This window comes from Cucumis sativus, chromosome 3 (genome assembly GCF_000004075.3).
Source record: "Cucumis sativus cultivar 9930 chromosome 3, Cucumber_9930_V3, whole genome shotgun sequence".
Taxonomy (NCBI): domain Eukaryota; kingdom Viridiplantae; phylum Streptophyta; class Magnoliopsida; order Cucurbitales; family Cucurbitaceae; genus Cucumis; species Cucumis sativus.
The window spans coordinates 40,421,786-40,441,585 of record NC_026657.2 but is presented as its reverse complement, the minus strand read 5'-3'; the positions used below and the strand labels follow the sequence as shown (position 1 = coordinate 40,441,585).

At 35.3% G+C, this 19,800-nt stretch overlaps 1 protein-coding gene across 3 annotated transcripts in view; it reads right to left on the bottom strand.

The window, feature by feature from the left end:
• LOC101208985 overlaps positions 1-19,800 on the bottom strand; it is a 28,478-nt gene that overhangs the window by 8,364 nt on the left and 314 nt on the right. For 2 of the 3 annotated variants that reach the window (XM_004148474.3, XM_031882100.1), the window contains exons 2-15: positions 18,191-19,156; positions 16,936-17,051; positions 16,202-16,410; positions 10,254-10,373; positions 7,864-7,992; positions 7,356-7,481; positions 6,714-6,769; positions 6,467-6,566; positions 4,855-4,972; positions 4,485-4,694; positions 3,559-3,883; positions 2,221-2,314; positions 955-1,063; positions 588-853 (exon numbers count right to left, since the gene is read on the bottom strand). In XM_004148474.3, the coding sequence (XP_004148522.1) occupies positions 588-853; positions 955-1,063; positions 2,221-2,314; positions 3,559-3,883; positions 4,485-4,694; positions 4,855-4,972; positions 6,467-6,566; positions 6,714-6,769; positions 7,356-7,481; positions 7,864-7,992; positions 10,254-10,373; positions 16,202-16,410; positions 16,936-17,051; positions 18,191-19,017 (2,805 nt within the window). In that variant the 5' untranslated portion in view covers positions 19,018-19,156. The remainder of the gene's footprint in view (positions 1-587; positions 854-954; positions 1,064-2,220; positions 2,315-3,558; positions 3,884-4,484; positions 4,695-4,854; positions 4,973-6,466; positions 6,567-6,713; positions 6,770-7,355; positions 7,482-7,863; positions 7,993-10,253; positions 10,374-16,201; positions 16,411-16,935; positions 17,052-18,190; positions 19,157-19,800) is intronic. The other variant, XM_031882099.1, reaches the window with a different exon arrangement.

Sequence of the window (19,800 nt, the reverse complement as noted above, 5' to 3'; positions counted from 1 at the left end):
GAAAGAAACCAGCGGATCTTTCACAACAAAGAAAAACCGAGTCCAGAAATCCTTCTCTCTTCGGAAAGAAATGCAGCAGCTTGGGTTTCCAAAAACAAGGATTTTGGGGCTTACTCTATTCAAGATATTTGTCTCAACTGGACAGCTTTCCTCTCCAAACCAGCCCTTTAAGTCCTGTTTTGGAAGATGATTAGCTACTCTGTTTTGGATCTCTCATTAGCTGTTTTTGTTCGGCCTCTTTTTCTATTTGTAGTTTTTCCCAGTCTCGGCCTGTGTACTTTTGCTGGACTCATTTAAGTTTTATCATTCATATTCTCTGTTTTGTTCAGTCTTATAAATGGGATACGATGTTTTGGTGCTAAGGGGGTGTCAACCTAGTTGAGATGTCCGGGTGCACCTTTTGATCCCCTAGCTTTCTCGCCCTTTAGGCTTCTTTATTATTCTCAATGTATACACCTCTTATACTTTGAGATCTTATTATTAATAAGGAAGTTGTCTCCTTTAAAAAAAAAATAAAGACTTTGTTTTATTCTTGGAGAAAGTTCTCCTTTTTATCTTTTAGGCTATATCCTTATAGTAATCATTACCTCAGATAAGGAAAGAAGATGTGGAAAATGGCGATGGCTGTGAGATTCAATTGAATCAGCATCCCGATAAGAACCATATCCAACAAATTTTACTCTGAGTGTGCTTAACAGAATTGCTAGAAGAACCAAAAAGCATGACAATATCACAGAAAAGGGCCAGGGACCCCCAAAAGTGTACATCAGCTCCTCAAGAGGAGTAAAGCAATTTGGCATCCTATATTTTTCAGATATGCATCTATACGGGCAAAATGGCCGATCAACTCCTCCTGTCAAAAGTATGGACATCTTAGCAAGAAGAAGATCTGAAACCATTCCAAGGAAGAAATAAAGCTGAAACAATAACATTAACAACCACTTATCTTGTTACCTCGTCTATATATGAAATTTGCACGACTGGGCAGAAGGTCAAGAGAACAAGGAAAGCAAAGATTTGCATCAGATCCTTCAACATCTTTATAAGTGCCAACAGGGCATTCCTGTAAATAGGGAAAAAATATTTGATGCTATAGTTTGCTATTTAAAAGATTCATTCTGGAATAATATTATCAAGTAATTTCCATAATGTTTCCCACTATTACAGGCTAGATTATACAAGAAACTTTGACAATAACATACGAACATGCATAATTTATTTATGTGCTAATTCCTAATTCAAACATACGTACTAGCAATTAGGTTCTTTCTTTTTTTTTTTTTCTTGAAATAGAAATGAGTCTCTTCATTGAAATAATGAACTGATATGCATAAGCAAGTGTAAGGGTGACTATTCTTCCATGGTGTACTGTATGCCTAAAATATTCTACTTTGTGACTGATGCCAACGAGTCTTGAGAGAAGTTGCTCAGGGAGAGTGAACAGGGTAGATATGACGAGGTAGCATAAGAATTTCTATGTCAGTGCAGAAAATGGAGGAAGAATTGGGATGGAATAAATAAGACTTCCAACTTCTTCTCCATCTTTCAAGCTCAGTGTGGTGAACAGGTCCCTCCTGAACTGAGAAATGAAAGACCATCACCAATGACTTGGAGACTTCAGGAGAACCGCAATTTGATGGCCAAAGATGTTTTAGATGACATTTTCAAGCAGTTGAGCCTTTTCAACTTAAATAAAATCTTACTCATTTCAATCTAAACAACAGGTTCAGGCAATCAGTGAGTGAAATAGAAAAAATCAAATTGAGGGTAAAAATTACTTTAAGTTTAGGGTCAAGTTTAATGAAATTGAAAGTTTAGGGTCGATAATGATATATCCGGGACAGGTTTAGGGTCAAATTTGATTTTTCCCAAACAATCATAATTGCACATAGATATAATGATGCAAGATGATTTTCTAGCTCAAAAACATATTAATGTCAAATTAGATACACCAGTCAACGCAAGTTAACCATTTGCCAGTAATCATCATCAAATGCAAAGAGCAAAATCTAAGTATTCTGGTCAACTTAACAAAAAACACTGGATAACCGTATCTTATTCACAGCAACATGCAAGGAAGCTACCCTTATAGAACGGAAACACGCATGAGTATCCAGAAAATTATGATAAGAAAGTTTCTATATGGTGCAAACGGTGCATGCTGTGTGTATTCCAGGATTTATGCTACAGTGAAGCGGTACTAAAACCAATTGAACGTACTTCACAAAATGTACCATACAGGCCCTTAGGGCATTCTTTTCCAGTAATTGTGCCTTTTCTCCCATAACTACCACCTTTGTTGCTAGCACCTCCACTGTAAGACACCAGATTAAGTACATTATTATATTATCACAAAGTTCAAAGACGAAATGGAAATATAATTAGAATCTAGAGATAGCTATTTCCTAAAAGATGAAACAAGTGCTGCAATTGTTGCTTTGAAGCTTTGGTCTTATAAGGTTTTCACGTCTGCTTTTACCATAATACAACCCCCCAACTTGCATCTTTTCATCCAAAATGAATATAGCCTTAGTATTATTTATCACCTTCTCCATTCAAATGTACATGATGTAAATGTGAAAACTAAACAATGGATGATCATGATATAATTCTTCACAATGATTTCACAAAGTGTTTGTTGTATGAGCAATGCCACAACTTTGACCTATCACAAATTCACATACAGAAGGTTTATCCATTAAAAAATCACAATATAATTGGCTTCCTACCCTCTGAAACCACAAAGAATATTGAAATACATAGTTAGAGAAGAGTGAAATTTCAGTAGCCTTGTAGGTTTTGGAACTAATAGTAAGAAAAATGAAGTAAGCAAAAGGCTGAGCTTTGAAATCCATAAAACAGCTCAAAACAAAAGCAGAAGGCACAATAATCTCAAAACTCTAAAGGCTACGAAGCATTAATTGCAATGGTTTATTAATGCCATATCAGAACTCGTAATATTGGATAAAGAAGTGTTGAATTTCGTTTGATTTTTCTAGTAATATTGAATGTTGAATATGTATATTAATCATTTATCTCTAATATTTTTTTCCCTTTTGGTAGTTGGTCAGTCTTTCTTCTATATAAGAAGACCTTGTATGTGATTCATAATTAAGAAGAATAATACTACACTATTCCCTTCTCAATTTCAACTTAGTATCAGAGCAGGAGACCTAATTTTAAAATAAAAAAAGAAAAAGAAAAAAAGAAAGACCAACAAAAAGCATAAATCTACTCGATTGTAAAAAATTAGATTGCTGAAATCCATCAATACCATATTCAGCTATATTAAAAGATTTATAACTTAGACTAGAAAAGTTCAATAATCTAAAAATCAGGCCATGATAAACTGCATGATGGATTTTTGCAGAGAATCAACCAAGTAATATGAATAGACTCAGGAGCACTTAAACTCACCTAATCCAGGAAATATTGACCCTCTACACTTAATGTTAATACACAATCAGATACATTCAAAAGAATCACAGAATGTTTACATGCCACGTAACCTGTATCTTATACCAAAACATCTATAGTTTATAGTTAGAAGTCCCATACCTATTATTGATGGAGCCACTTATGCTTGCAACAGGCATATATTCATCCCCAACATGTATATTGGACCAATGAAAATGCACCCTCCCACCCCCACCTCCACCTCCACCTAGAGAACCACCATTGCCGCCAATAACAGTGATAGATGAATTCCTGAAAAGCTCAAGTTCCTGAAGGAAAAGAAGAATAGTTCCACCCGAACCTCCTCCATGTCCACCAATCATGCTACTATTATCGTTGCCAATTACTTTAAGAAAGCTTTGTCCATCAGCCGTTAAGGATCCAAAAATTTTTAGAGTTAACAAAGGCCACTGAATGGATCCCATCACTAGAAGAAACAACACATGGATTCACAATGCATGAGAATAAGTTTAAGAGACTAAAAATTGATGAATATCAGAGATGAAAAATGCAGTAGGACTAGAGTAAACTAGAATATTTTGATAAATCCCTAATGATTAGGATTAGGATTAGGATTAGTTTTCTGGATGAATTGGAATTAGGGTTAGGATTAGTTCATTTGGTTTATTAGGACCAGGATTAGTCCCTTTGGTTTATTAGAACCAGGATTAGTTTATTTGATTAATCAGGCTTAGAATTATTGTGCTTTACAGCTCTCTAATAATAGAAGAATTGTCTTCTTGTATTCGTAACTTTTGATTCTTAATAAAGAATTTGATTTTATTATTGGAGAAATCCTTTTACCCTTTAGGCTACGTCATAAAATATAAATACCAACTTCGTACCTATTTGCACCAACTTTATCTTGTTATTTTTTTTAAAAAAGAAAACCGGCCTCTTTATTGATAATAATAGAGCTCAGAGTACACAAGGTTTATACAAGGAGCGAAACAAAAAAATTTATCTTGTTAACGTTCATTAGAGAAACTTCACCATTTATATTTCACAATAGTAGAAGAAATATTTACCGATCATTCCTCCCCCAGCCACAGGTGTATCAAAATGATCAGGGCCTTCTGCTCCACTGCCAAGTTCACAGGGCAAAGCAGCATTGCCATATTCTTCACCTCCATTACTCACCCACCCGTTAAAATAGCCAGACCCCCCTCTTCCACCATGTCCAGCTCCACTGCCAGCACCATTTGAATAGTTTCCTTTACCAATTCCTTCATCACAACCTGACCATCACGATATACCACAATTGAAAAGCATAAAACACTAACTCATATTTTCCTGGTTAGTTTAGGGTTTGAGTTCATTTATTGCTTTTCTATTATTTTAATAGGAAACAGGTTTTCAAGTGATAAGAACAGTTTTTGGTATTATGTTCCTAATTACCTAATTCTGATGCAGTAATCATGCCGGTGTTATTGACAATAACAGTTCTTGCCCGGTGGATTTGAATAATACTTCCCTTGATAATTCCATTAACAATAAGGTCCTCAACACGACAAATCTAACAAAGGTAAGAGAAAACCATTTGGATTGAACTATGATAAATTGCAAAGCCGCAGTTTTCACATCAACACTTCTTGGAATTAAAAGTCAATTTGAAAACAAGAATAGCAATCGCAGAGCGAACACAAATATGCAAACCAAGTTCATATTATGATAGATCACTGCTCTTATGGCATCAATTATGCATGGAAAATTTGCATGAAGTTAACTTAAATAGACTATAATTACAATTTCACCTTCCCTAAACCATTTCAAACACAACCTTCTCATGGGAAAACACAGGTAAATTATTTAAAAATCACAATGATGCTGATGCAAATACATCAAAGATATTAACCAGGAAAAATGAACCCAATGATAGAAACATTATAGTCTCAGGTTGAGTGAGGCCGCACTTCTTGAGTACCTGATGTAGCCTAAAGGATAAAAGGAAAGAAATTTCCAATAATAAAATTAAATTCTTTATTATGAATCAAAGTTATGAATACAAGAAGACAATTCCTCTTTTTGTAGAGAATTGTAAAGCAAACTAGTTTTTTTTTTTTTTAAGGGAAACCACTTTTCATTGAATTAATGAAAAGAGACAATTAATCCCAATCCTAATTAATCAAAGTGGTTGCAAAGTTGTTGGAAGATTACATTTTCTTTTGGGTTTATGCATTGTGGCCTTGCTCTTGGTAATTTGGTTTGATAGGTCTCAAATGCTTCTTCAAGTTTAGCTACTCACATGTTTTGCACGTCTAAAGTTGACTGATATCAGAGCCATCTTGTTGCACCTTTTCCTTCATTTTGCTGGCTCCATTATTCACATTTTATATATTATTTGGGATGCTTAATTCTTACTCTATTGATGTTCTCTTGCTTTTCTTTTATTATCTTCCATCAAGAATTATGCACTGCATTAGTCCCTTATCATTCCATCAGTAAAAAGTTTTGTTTCCCTAAAAAAAAGGAACTTAGAAAGGCACAATGGTTCTTTTCCATACCGTTAGAAGTAGATGACACTAGAGTTTTCTTCTTTCAGAGGTGTATTTTAATGACAGGGATAAGGCTTATTCATAAGCTTAAAAGTACTAAAGAGAATTAGAGCTTAGTTCAGCATAAAGCTTCAGATTTCTTGTCTTACAAATTTCACATCCCTACTTTTGTGTCGTTAGTTTTGGGAGCGTTCTTGTAGAATTCATAGATGTACATGCGTGTGTGAGCACCAATTCTTCAATTGCATGAAAACAATAAAATATAATATTTGAATTGAATTGAAAAGCAAAATCTAAAGGATAAGAATATAATATTATAGTTTTGTAAGTTGGTAAGAAAGTTTTATCTACGAGAATGTTTAAGACATATTCTGTAAAGATGGAAAGCAATATACTAAATTATTTGTCTGAACAGGCAGCGAAAAGTATCTAGAAAACAATAGACTGAACGCTTTGCAACTAAACCATGATAAATGAGATGAAGTTGCAAAGCATCACCAAATGAAATCTCTTACTTGAAGTGAAAAGGAGAGTGTATAATTGAAATGGCAATCATCTGGTGGAGTCAATAAATCCAGTGGACACGCCTCACTATCACACATTGCTTTTGTTACCCTACAAATTGAAACTTGAGTCTAAGAATTTCAATCCTATAATGCTGCAGAGATTGAGAAAGAAAGCATGCCACTCTTCAATAATTGTTACCTATAAAAAAACAAAATAATAAGTCGGGCAAAAAGGCATAAAATAAAACATACTCACAGGCTTCTACTTTCATCCTCATCCAATGGAGCTTGAAGGAGAGAACCGGTTCCAACCTGTCATTGCCAGTAGTCTTAAATAGATGTACCGATAGATTCCTTTTCCCCCTTTTTCGTGGGGTAAAGAGGTGACGATGAAAATGGTAGTCTTTTTAACAGTTGAGATAATGTCATGTCATTCATGCAAGGAATGGAAAATGTAAAATGAAGCAGGTAATTAAGAACAGAAGCTTAGAATTTGAAGATCAAAAAGAGGTCTTCAAATGAGCTACCTCAAAATGATCAAACCTTAGGTTTGACGATGTTTTCTTTCAGGTGATAACCTTTCCAGAAGATAAACTATAGTTCCAAGATAACATTTTACAGCATTGATCCATAAGAGATGAGGTGTAGAAGAAAAACAATGACCCATTAACAACTGTACCAAGTCTTGGAAATGTACTTAAAATAACTGCAAGCCATTGTATAAAACAGCTTCCATCAAGATAAACTATGTATATTATGATGATGACTTGCAGTTATTTTATAAAACAGCGACAGAATGTATAAAATTAGCTTCCATCATGATGGAAAATCACTTAGAAGCCGATAAGCCATTGTAAATAGATCATAATAAAAACTCCAAAATGTGAAGACGGCTTACTGTTATGTTATAAAAAAGAGACAAAGATAGTCGTTGCCCTTTGATCGTGTCACCTTCACCAATCAGATGCAATAGCCCTTGACCATACATTCCCAAGTTCGAATTCGAGCTAATGCTTGAATTTTGCTGCAACATTTTAGGCATCATGGAGAACTTAGGTATTAGGAGATGTCCAAAGGACTACAAATATAAAAGTACATAAAACTTAATCATAATATTTTTTTTTTAACGGAAACAAGCCTCTTTGTTAGTAATAATGAGACTAAAGCTCAAAGTACAAAAGAGTTATACTAAGAGCAAAAAGAACTAAGGGAAAATACAAGCTAAAACTTAAATAAAGACTATACTTAGGTAACATAAATATGATGGAATTCTAAAAACGAACCTGAGCAGAAAATAACAAGCTAATCAAAGCCACTCAAAAACTTACTCATAATAATAATAATAAATAAATAAAACCCTGCCCCTAATGTAGTTTAGTTAGTAGAAGAGGTTTGAAGGACAATACCTTTAAAACAACCAGATTCCTGACTTCAAGAACTGAAGCAGTAACAAACGTGTTCCTACCACCATCTACCAGGATTTTAGAGTTCCACATTAGCAGCATCTTAACAAAAACTCTAAGGGCGCCAAAAACCTTCAGTCAAAGAGAATTCAAGTCATTTTGGAAATTGATACAAATAAAAATAAATAAATAAAACCCCTCATTGGATCTAAGGGCATTCCTCCAAAGGAATTTCATAAGAAAGAATGGAAGTCATACAAACTATATTAAGAACTCTAATCCAATGGATAGGAAAAATATGACAATATGGACAGTGCGTTTAAAATTCAAAACGATAGTGTCTAGCTCCGTTTCTTATCAAAATAATAAATATGTGTTGGAAATCAACCACTAGAGTAAAATAGTTAAGTATTTGCTTGATCTGTTACTCTCTCAATTCTCATATCTAGAATACTACAAAAGAAATTAGATTACAGATATCAACATTTTTTTCAACTAGATACAAATTTTTTCACTAATAAAATGAAAAGAGACTAAATACTCAAAGAATATGAGCTCCCCAAAGGATTGATAAGAAAATCAATATATAAAAATAAAATAAAAGGCAATAAATAACGGAACAAGAGTAATGAAAATATAAAGGCATTCGGTAATTTTGTTTTCAGTCTAGTTGGTATCCTCTTGTATTGCACTTGAACCGGAAGTCTATAAGGATTGGGTATCTTATCTGGAGATGATGAGGATGCTAAGGAGATGTCAACCTAGTTGAGATGCCTGGGTCACCTCCTCAACCGTTATGCCTTTTATTTCTTTTGCTCTTTCTATTTCCACTGTCCTTTGAGCATTAGTCTCATTTCATTAATGCAATGAAGAGACTCGTTTTTGTTTCAAAAAAATATATATAGGCATTCCAAGTGGATGCATTAACTCTTGCAACTTCACATTGAGCCACATCAGTGATTTTTCATGAAAGACCCTTTGGAGGGTACCTTCCAAACAAAATCCCAGCAAGTAAAGTAGAATGAGGATTCATCGCAGGACTTCCCTATATCTGAGTGGCATTCTCTTTGAATGATCCACCAAAAATCCATTGGTATGAAAGGTAGCAAATAATTTCCTACAGCACACCATAGAGACAATAAGAAAAAAGTAAGGAATAGTTGTAGAACTTTTAACACTTTCTAAAACTTAAGTCATCCTGTTCTTGAGATCCCCATAGGCGGTTGAATCAACTTGCATCCTCTAGTAGGTGGCCAAACCACGCATTAATATTCCAACTCGAAAAAGAATTGACTTTTGAAAAACAAGTAACTCCAATGAATTTCCAACCGTGTGCCAATTAAAAGGTTATTTTCCAGGAATACTTTGAATATCTTGCCTAAATAAAGAATCCTCATTCTTATATCCACCTTTGTCGTGCTCCCCTTTTTTCTCTCTGCCACCCTTCTGCTTGCCAGTCGCTGCCCAACCCTCTTGCCGCCAGCAAGAACATCCATCATCGATTCCCTTCGGTAGTACTCCCTCGAGCTCCCCAAAGTTTTCGTGCTCCTTGCGAGTTTCTTACTCTCCTACTTCTTTTATTTTTTTCATGCTTTGTTGAGTCCACAACTCATTTTTTTTATTTCAACAAAATATTTTTGGCCAACCAGTAGTTCTTTCTCCCCTTTTTTATTTTTATTTTTTAGTCCACAACTCATTTTGATGTTTTTAATTAAAATATTTCACAATATGTTGAACAACATATATTTAATTTTTTTACTAAAAAAATAACATCTCCCCGACGTGTTGTGTCTTACTTTTTCTAAAATTGACGCGTCGCCGTGTTGCATGTCGGTATCTGTGCTTCCTAGGGTGCAAATGCTCCCCCTATTTCATCACCATACTTAACCTCTATAAATTAATAATGTTAGGACCAAATAGTTTTATATTAATTTAAAGAGGTATTGATTAATTGATAAACTAAAATTTTAAAATTATCAGTCCATAGATAATTCCCTATGATGTACTCTTTATCGTCCTTTTTCAAGCAAAAGTAGAACGTATGGATAGGTAGAAGCCTCCTTCATCAATCTTCCAGTCCATGGTACCAAGACTTCATAAAGATGAATCAAGACTAATACCACTGCTAGTATTAAACTTAGATCCGAACTGGAGTCTAGTTGCGGTGGTAGTATTGAAGTTGGCCTGTCCTGATTCATTCCAAGGCGATGCATGCAGTTCAAGTAGGAATCGTATTTTACCATTCAGCTCTCTGTGTGTGTCTGGTAGAAACTCCCAAATCATTTTTTTTAATGACAATAAGAAGAAACAAATAAACACACGCAAAAGAAACATGATTTAGAAACGTAGATGAAAATATCTACAAGTTTGATATGGAAAAGAAAGAGTCGAACCGTTATGATGGAATCACTCATCAAAAGTTCTTCAGCAACTAGTTCAAATTCTGATATTGGAAATTCAGAGAGCCCAAAAACAATGCTGCCTCCACAGTATAGAGTAATTTGTCCTCTAACCTAGAAACCATGGAGCCGAAAGGCAAGATAGTTATCAAAGTAAGTGAATTTCAGGATAAGTAAAGCAATCGTGGACAAAAAAAATTCAAAACATGAAACAAGAAGATTGATATAAACTTAGAAAGAAAGGGACTAATGCTAAAAATTAAAAATCTCCACAAACGAAAAGGTCAACAAGTGAAATACAATGAAAATAATAAACCAAATAAAGGCTAAGATCACACAACTCAAAGCACAAGAAAGCAAAGAATGGAGAAGACAAAGGGCAACTAAAAACAAAGCTCTTCCAGACCTACAAAATAAGAACCCTGTAGGCTTTAAAAGATGCTTCACCGACTGGAGCTTGAAGTATTTCTGAAATAGCTTCCATGAACCAACTCTGATGAGAAAGGGATAATACAAAAAATTTAAAAATTTTGCCAAATTCCATATCTTCCACGTAAAATAGCCCATAACCAACCAAATGCAAAAGAAGAAAAGGTAAAAATGTCAACTTTACAGCTTTCTATTCCATGACAATGTCTATGCTCTTTCACTGATCATTCTCATCTGAAGAATGGGAGAGAGTGATAGTGAGAAAGGAATGTTGTACCTCTTTCTATTCCATGACAAAGAACCGGAGCAAAAAGAGAATAGTAGAACAGAGGAAACCAAAGAGAAAGAAGAAGTCGAGACAAGTCACCGGAGATGAGATGAAACCGACGAGAGGGGGAGGAGAGGATAGAGAAGAGAACAAACCTCTATGAGAATAAATAATTTTTCGCAATGCCAAAAAGGATGACCTCATAACTTTCTTAACAGCCAATAATACCTTGGAGTGAATTACTCGTCCAGTATTCTGAAGGTAAAAGTTTTCTTATTGCCATCCAGCCTTCGTTTTATTTTTAATGAAATCAACAACGAAAAAATAAAAGAATACATGGGTTATGGGTATACAAAAGAAACCAGCCCACAAAAACACCCCTACTAAAAGAAGGGGAACCAAATAAGTAAAATGTTACCAAGGGAAGAAAGTACAGAAGTTATTCAAAATCAAAGTTCAAAGGGACATGTGAAATCTAACCAAAGACGAAATCTCACTATGGTCCCTCTCCCTACCACAAAATATCTGATCGTTCCTCTCACCCCAAATGTCCCAAATAACAGCATATACCCCAGCAAGCTATAAAAGACCCCTTTGTCTCTAAAGGGCAGATGGAGGAGAAACTCCTCAATCATCACTCTGACACTCTGAAGGCCAGCAAAATTAACACCAAACTCCTGAAGGAAAGAGCTCCACACAGCCAGCGCAAAATGTTAATCCCAAAAAAGATTATCAAAATCTTCCTCCACCTTCCAACAAAGAATGAACAAAAAGGCACGACGAGCAAAGCTCCTCCCGACAAGCCTATTAATAGTATTAACCCGACTGAGCAAGACTTGCCAGATAAAGAACTTAACTTTCTTAGGAACCTTAATCCTCCAGACCACGTGAAAAACCGGCTCCTTAAGGGGGAAGGGTCCAACAAAAGACTAAACAAGAATTTACACGTATAACCCAAACTTGGATTAGGATTCCAAACACGAAAATCCCTTCTCCCCTCCCTAAAATTGCACCCCTCAAGCAAAGAAAGAAGAGATGCCACCTCCGTCATTTCATTATTGGTCAAATTACGATGGAATCCGAAAGAAAAAGACACGAGATTCTCGGACCCAACCAAAAGTTCCATCATACAACTTAAATGATAAAGATACCGAAATAAAGAACAAAGGGAATTCTCCCCCACCCACTAATCCTCCCAAAAGAACGTGTCCTTACCGTCCCCCACAAAGCAACGAGTAAACCAAGAGAAAGTAGGGAGTCCGAATCTTATTAAACCAATGAAAATGATTCTTGCTATCTAGCTTTCATAAATTTTAATAACTTCAAATGAAAGTGAATCTTCTTAAACCAACGCTCAAATTACAAGTGAGGGTCACTAAAAAACTTTTACTTATCATCAAATTTTAATTTGAAAAATTTTCATCAAGGCCCTATCATCCATAAAAGGGTCGATAGAACTTTGGACAGTAGTCTTCTAGAAAATTTTGAACTTCCTTCCAAGAGTGGTGAGTAAACAATCGAGATACCACCAAAAATGGAGTTAAAATTCAGTTCAACCACTTCCTTATCTTTTATTACCCAAAAAAAAAAAAAGAAACCTTAAGGTAATGAACTTTGGTCGTTAGGTCTAATGAGTTATGATTAAGAAAATAACTCAAGTTATGCTTGATCTCAAGTCCACATAACTTCTTGAAATTTTCTTGTGACCAACCAACCCATCTTGGGAAATTCCTAATACATTTAGTTGACGAGAGGTTAGAGATTTAACCGAGAATAAACCGTTTCTCTCTAGAGAATAAAGAAGGTGAGTGAACTTTAGTCTCGAGAGACATCCAAGATCTCTTTCTCCACTTAAGGTAGTGAACTTTGCCATTTGCCTGGATCTTCAATGAACTCCCTCAAAGGACCACGTTCCAATTCAATCAGAGCATTGGCAGCAAATAAAGGGTTGATGATAACTTTTGAATCGAAAAAGAGTTCTAATGCTTCATTAATTTATACCCAACTATCAAATTCGAAAAGTTTTGAAATAACCCAAAGATTATCAAATCTGCTTTGAAGATTACCGAATTTAATCACCCAATATTTGCTTGAACTTTGTGATGTGGTATTGAAAGAAAAATCTTGGATGTCTTTGATTCTGCTATTGGGAGATCTTGTATCTATATGGAGCAACCACCGGGGTTTGTCGCTCAAGGGGAGAATGATAAAGTGTGTCGCCATCGCAAATCCTTGTATGGGTTGAAGCAGAGTCCACGTGCATGGTTGGAAAATTAGTAACGCACTTGAGCAGTTTGGAATGAAGAAAAGAAAATCAGATCACTCGGTTTTCTACTGAAGATCTATTAGTAGAATTATTCTACTTGTTCTATATGTTGATGATATTGTTATAACCAGCAATGATACATCAGGTATTTTGTCTCTCAAATCTTTTCTCCAAAGTCAATTTCACACTAAAGATTTGGGAGTATTGAAGTACTTTTTGGGCATTGGAGTAATGAGAAGCAATAACGGTATTTTTATGTCACGGAGAAAATATGTGCTTGATTTGCTATCTAAGACAAGAAAATTAGGAGCCAAGCCATGCAGTACTCCGATGATACCTGGTCTACAACTATTGAAAGATGGAGAACCATTTAAGGATCCTAAGAGATAAAGAACCATTGTGAGTCAGCGTATGACCTCACCCACAGTGGAACATTGGGATGCAGTACAACAAATTCTATGTTACCTTAAAGTTGCACCTGGACGTGAGATTTTATAGAAAGATTATGGCCATATGAACATTGAATGTTTTTCAAATGCTGATTGGGCAAGATCAGAAGAAGATAGATGATCGATTTCTGGATATTGTGTTTTTGTTGGAGGAAATTTGGTCTCGTGGGATCAAGTGTTGAGTCAGAATACAGAGCAATGCTGATGTAAGAAGACTAAGGGTTAATTGAGTAATTAGGTAATATTCTAGGTTAATTCCCTTTTTACCTCGATTATAATAGAACTCTATAAATAGGAGTCTTCTCCTCTTGTATGAGGCATATTATTCATTCTAATAAAAGATCAACAATCTTGGTTCTTGGAGGATTTCTCCTTGAGGTTACTTAGGCTACATCAAATGCATAAGCAGTGTGTGAAATAATGTGGTTACATCAACTCTTGATTGAGTTAGGTTTTAATACTAGAATTCTGACTAAGTTGTGGTGTGACTATCAAAGTTGTTCTCCAAATTGCATCTAACCCAGTATTTAATGAGCACACTAATCATATTGAAATTGATTGTCATTTTATTCGAGAAAAAATACAACAAGGTTTGATGTCTACTAGATATGTGAAGACTGGAAAACAATTAAGGGATATCTTTACAAAGGCTTTGAATGGAGTTTGACTAGAGTACCTATGTAACAAACTGGGCATGATTAATATATATGCTCCAACTTAAGGGGAGTGTTATAATATAAATATATATATATATATATATATATATATATACATATATAAATAGGAGCTTATTAGTTGTTTGTCCATTAATGTAATTTACTAGTCTTTAGTCAAGGTTTCCATGTATGCCTATACATAATGAACTCCATTGTATAGAATGAATTAAGGGAGTTATTTCATAAGTTCCTCTAACTTCAACACCTCTCAACCCTAGGTAATGCGACAACCCAATAGTAAAAAAAATATGCTAGGAGGGCTATGGATGAAAACTCAAACCTTTAGTTAGTAGTTTGTTGGTTGCTCTTATATTTAGATCTTGTATTTTGGGGTTAGGAATCTTTAATGTACTAGACTGTGGTGGGAATAATAAAGCGTGGAGAGTATCCACCCTCTCGATTGATGTGTATCAGCTTGTCTCGTGAATAGGTTGATTTTTTATTCAACTGTTCTTAAGACTTCATCCTAGTGCTCCCTTCTCAAATCTTTAGTTGACTTCTCTTTACAGGATATATGTTTTTTTAATGTCTAACTTTTTTTGTTGCAATCTTCTTCCGTTATATATTAGTTGCTTTTATCACTTTCCTTGTTCACTCCCTTGTGGAGTACGTATCCATTGGGCATTAGTCTTCTTTCCTGTTATCTTTTTTAAAAAAAAAATTATACGAGTCTCACTATTATTAATATTGAAAATAGAGAGACAAAGTACAATGTACATGAGGGTTATACAAGAGCAATAGGAGGGGAGGATCAGCAGGCGCACCCAGGCATCTCAACTAGGTTGACACCCCCTTAGCGCCCTCATCACATCCAAAAATCAGAGAAAAAAAACAAAACCTAAATACAATGTTTCTAAAAGCAATACAAGAGCCAAACAAAGGCCATAAAACAAGGCCAAACAAGAGTTTAAAAGGCCACAATACAAGGCCAAACAAAATATCCAAAACAGAAACATAAGCAAGGCAGCAAGCCGAATACAAAACAAAATAATAGTCCTTGATTGAGCAAAAACTGATTGGAGCAAAAGGCTGATTCGGAAGGCAAGAAACTCTAGAACTTCAGGGTGGGGGGCTATAAAGGCCGGCCAATTTAGAACAATCTCCTGCGAAGAGTAATCTATATATGTGTGGATCTTGTTAAAAAAAAACCTATATATGTGTGGCTTTCTAATCTAAAACACAGTGAAGTATTTTCCCAATATTGAGTACAATTTTTAATGCCTCTCTTTCAGTGCATGTAACTAAATAACTTTTTTTTTTCTTTTTTTAAATTTTTTATAACTTCTTTTTAAAGGGGACAAGCCTCTTAATAAATAATAATAATAAATAATAAATAATAATAACAAGAGAGACTAGCGCTCAAATACAAAAGAGTTAGACATAGAGAAAAAGGGCTAAAACAGATACAAACAATAGCTAAATCAAACTCAACAATAACAATGAGCTAAACAAAATCCTCTATCCTAGAAGCACGAATGAAATCTAGAATGTAAACTAGGTACAGAGTAATTAATTAAACCATTCTTTTATAACTTTTTAAAAACCATTTTTCCTGATTTTAAACAGTTGAAGTCCCTTTTTAGTAGAGGCTTCTGTTTTCTTGTCTCGGCACCTTCTGAATTAGAAAAGAACATCTCTTATAAATATGAAATCATTATATACATTTCAAATGTTTTTTTCAACAATTGATTGATAAACATGTAATACATGCATTTCATCAATTAATCAACAAATATTTGAAGTTATAAGGGAGCAAGGCATTTTCCACCTCTATACAACAAGGGAAGCATAAGGAAGAAAACGTCACTCAATACCTGGACTCTTGTCCACAGCAATGGGACCAATGCTTTTGCATTATTCTCCACAAACACGTTTGACCACAGGGGACTAGTTGAAAAGTCTAGCAAAGGGGTTTCAGTTTCAGTCGTGAGATTGTCATTTCCAACTCTTAAACTAAGCAAATCAGCATTGAAGTAAGTGCCAGCTGCCCCAGCATTACCAGAACACCCAATACTTATACCACCTGAAACAAGGATGGTGCAAGCATAGAGTTACCAATGTTGTATTCGATATCAGAAGCACTCCAGAAGGTCAAATAAAAATATTGTATTATAATTATTAGAATTTTTTGTTTCCAAGACAGGCAATGGCATACTACCCAAGGCCAGATAGCCTAGCAACCAATATTGTAGAATCCTTTCTGATCTTTATTATCACATAAAACAATAATTATTATATGAACTTAAATTGCCAATTGACCCAAAAACATAAAACTAATGGGAAGGAAAATTTGTTCTTATACCATCTAAATCCCCCCTTACTTGAGGCTTCAAATATGTAAAAGACTGAACAAGTGGAAAGCAATTTTAACTGGGTAGGAAATAGAACTGCAGGGGTTTGGACACATAGCCTCCTAGACCAGTCGCTCTAATAACATCTTAAATTACCGATTAACCTAAAAGCTTAAATTAGTGAATGAAAGCAAATTAAATGCTATATCATCTAACATATGATGACATTAAATAATTCATCAACCCAAAGTACATACCATGTACAGTAACTTTAATATCTTCTTGAATGCTATAGCAATCCAGAGAAATTCTTCCCCCACCACCTCCACCCCATCCCTTCCCGCCTGCAGCAGATATAGTTCCATTTCCCCTTCTAGGTACATAGAAAGAGAGCCAAGTATTAGAAACAGATGAAACAACCGACAGTACATGATCTTTGAGCCGATATTGAAGATAACAGAAGCATCATTCATTTGTGAGATTGCTGTATGCTACAATGAGAGCGCCATTAAATAATCAAGGTACTTTCAAATCTTTCTTCCTTCTTTTTTCTCGCGGTCTAGTAGGGAGCAGACAAAGAATTCCATTCCTTCAAATGGAACTAAAAACAAATTTGGCCATAAGCCTAGCAGTGAAGGAGCTGATACATAACTTCCCAAGAACAAACAATAGACATCACTGAGCAAGCTATTTTTTTTGTATAAAACAACCTGCTTTCATTGAGAAAAAATGAAATAATACACTAACATACAAAAAAAAGCCAGCCCACCAAGATACCCAACTAGCAGAAGGGGGACCAACTAAGTAAAACAACCTATAGAATAATTAGAAAAAAGCTTTGAAATCGAATCCCAAAGGGAAACATGAAATCTAGCAAAGACCAAATCTCACTATGCTCCTCTCCCTACCCCTAAAGACCCACTCATTCCTCTAGCCCCAAATGTCCAGCATCACTGAGCAATCTATATGTTAGGAAGTAAAAAAAGAACCTAGCCGTTTGGAACCTGTTCCCTGAATTTATAATTACTCATTTTATGTATGTCAGAGGCAACCATATTACGTATATTTTGTTATATTGAGGTCATCTTTGTAGGTTCCTCCCCTTTTTGTGTGCTCTCATTTTTTGCATGCTTGTACATTCTTTCATTTTTTTCCTCTCAAACTTTGGGTATTCATTAAAAGAAACACTACTCATGTATTGATGGTAACTTCATGTGCTTAAAACTGCAGTGCCATCACTATCATCAGTGATGTTGTCTAAAGTGTATTAGATGTTTTTGTTGAGATTTCACACAGTTAAGTTAGCATTAAACATGCAAAAAGCTTATGCTGGCTTCAAATTAGATAAACAAAATTAACACCAAAAGACTTCAAACATAACAGACAAACAAATTCAGCAATTAAACTTATATGGGTTTCAAAACTAGATTAGCAAAAAGATATGCATCATAACCATAACCTCAAGAGAAAGCAGTTGAAAAGTTTAAACCAATCCATATGAATTATACTCACAACTTTACAGCATGCACAAAGATACTTCCACCAGATCCACCTCCACCTCTTGATCCTCCGTCCCCACCTTCTGCTAGGATAGAACCATTTAGATATAATACACCTACAATTATAAGTTTCACACGTCCCCCACCAAGCCCTCCATACGGCTTTTCATCTGATATGCCACCACCCTTGCTCCCATAGCTCCATGGTTCAGACAATGTAGACCAAGCATACACATCACCACCCCAATTGCTTGTCTGATTACTTTTAAAACAGGAGGCCCCTCGGCCACCATGACCTCCACCAGATCCATCATAACCAAATGGGGTGCCACTAGTTTGAGAAGGAGGTGCTCCACCGAGGGAAGTAGTATTTATGTACGAATTGTATTCCATTGTCAGGTTAGCAGCAGAAAAAACCACAGAACCAGCAACAACGCCAGCGTGGTGACTGACTTTGATATTGCCAGACATATTAAGAGTAATCGTACAACCTTCTATGGGGCAGCAAATCGCAACATGTGGAAGTATTTCCAGATTCCCCGTTCCAGATATGTAGAAATCAGAATATAAAGACAAGTTTGTGTTTAACAGGCAGGTTGTGTTAAATGACCCAACACCTCCCAGGTCCTCGCATGATACAAAATGACTTGAAGAAGAAAAAAGTATTGGACTAATGTTCCGAGAGCCATTGCCTGTCACTGGCCGGAATTCATGCTGCAAATCGTTCGAAAAAACATTTCCACTTTCATACTGAAGTGAATTGAGGGAGATGACAGACATGTATAAACATCCCCAAACAATATACTGTCCTATGTGCCAGTGCGACAGGGAAGAACACATCACTGCAAGTTATTTTGCAGAGTGATACTCGCACATATTACTCCAGATGAATTTATCGAGCAAAATTAACTCAGAAGTAGAATAGTCTTTGTGGCATTTGCTCTTTCTGGTGCACCAGAAACATTAATATCTATATAACCTGTAATCAGAAAAATAGCTATAGCATTTAGTCCAGAGAGTACAGCATGCCTGTAAAATGCAAATGAGAGAAATAATATGACTGCAGACTTTCTTGTTGATCGGTGATAGGTATATGTATTACCGATATGCACTCTGAATCCTATCCAATAACAGATTTTCACTTGAATGAAAACTTATACTACATGTCATGCCCTCGAATTTGAATTCTAGATTAGGTAACCAGTCTGAATGAACACAAGAAGTGAAAGACAATATCTAAATGCTTTCAAACGTTTATGAAACCTTTTTCTCTAACCCCATTTTCTGAAACTATTTTCTCCAAAACAGGAGTGAAGTTTACGAAATACGCTTATTGTGCCTCCCATTTCCTGAATTAGAATTTACTGAATTGTTCGAGGGCCAAAACAAGTGTCACATAATGGCTTTAGGAGTCATAAGAAAGTGTGCTTGTGACACTAGTTCAGCTCATTACTATTACTAACAACAATTTTCTAGTGGGAAAATTGAAATTTGAAATGACACCAGTGTATGACAACGCCGGTGTCTAACAGCAGTTGCTCCACCACCATATTATAATTCGGTTCATTTCTCTAAATGAAAGCGATTTCTAACATGGAACATGAACAAATCTGTAATGCAAGA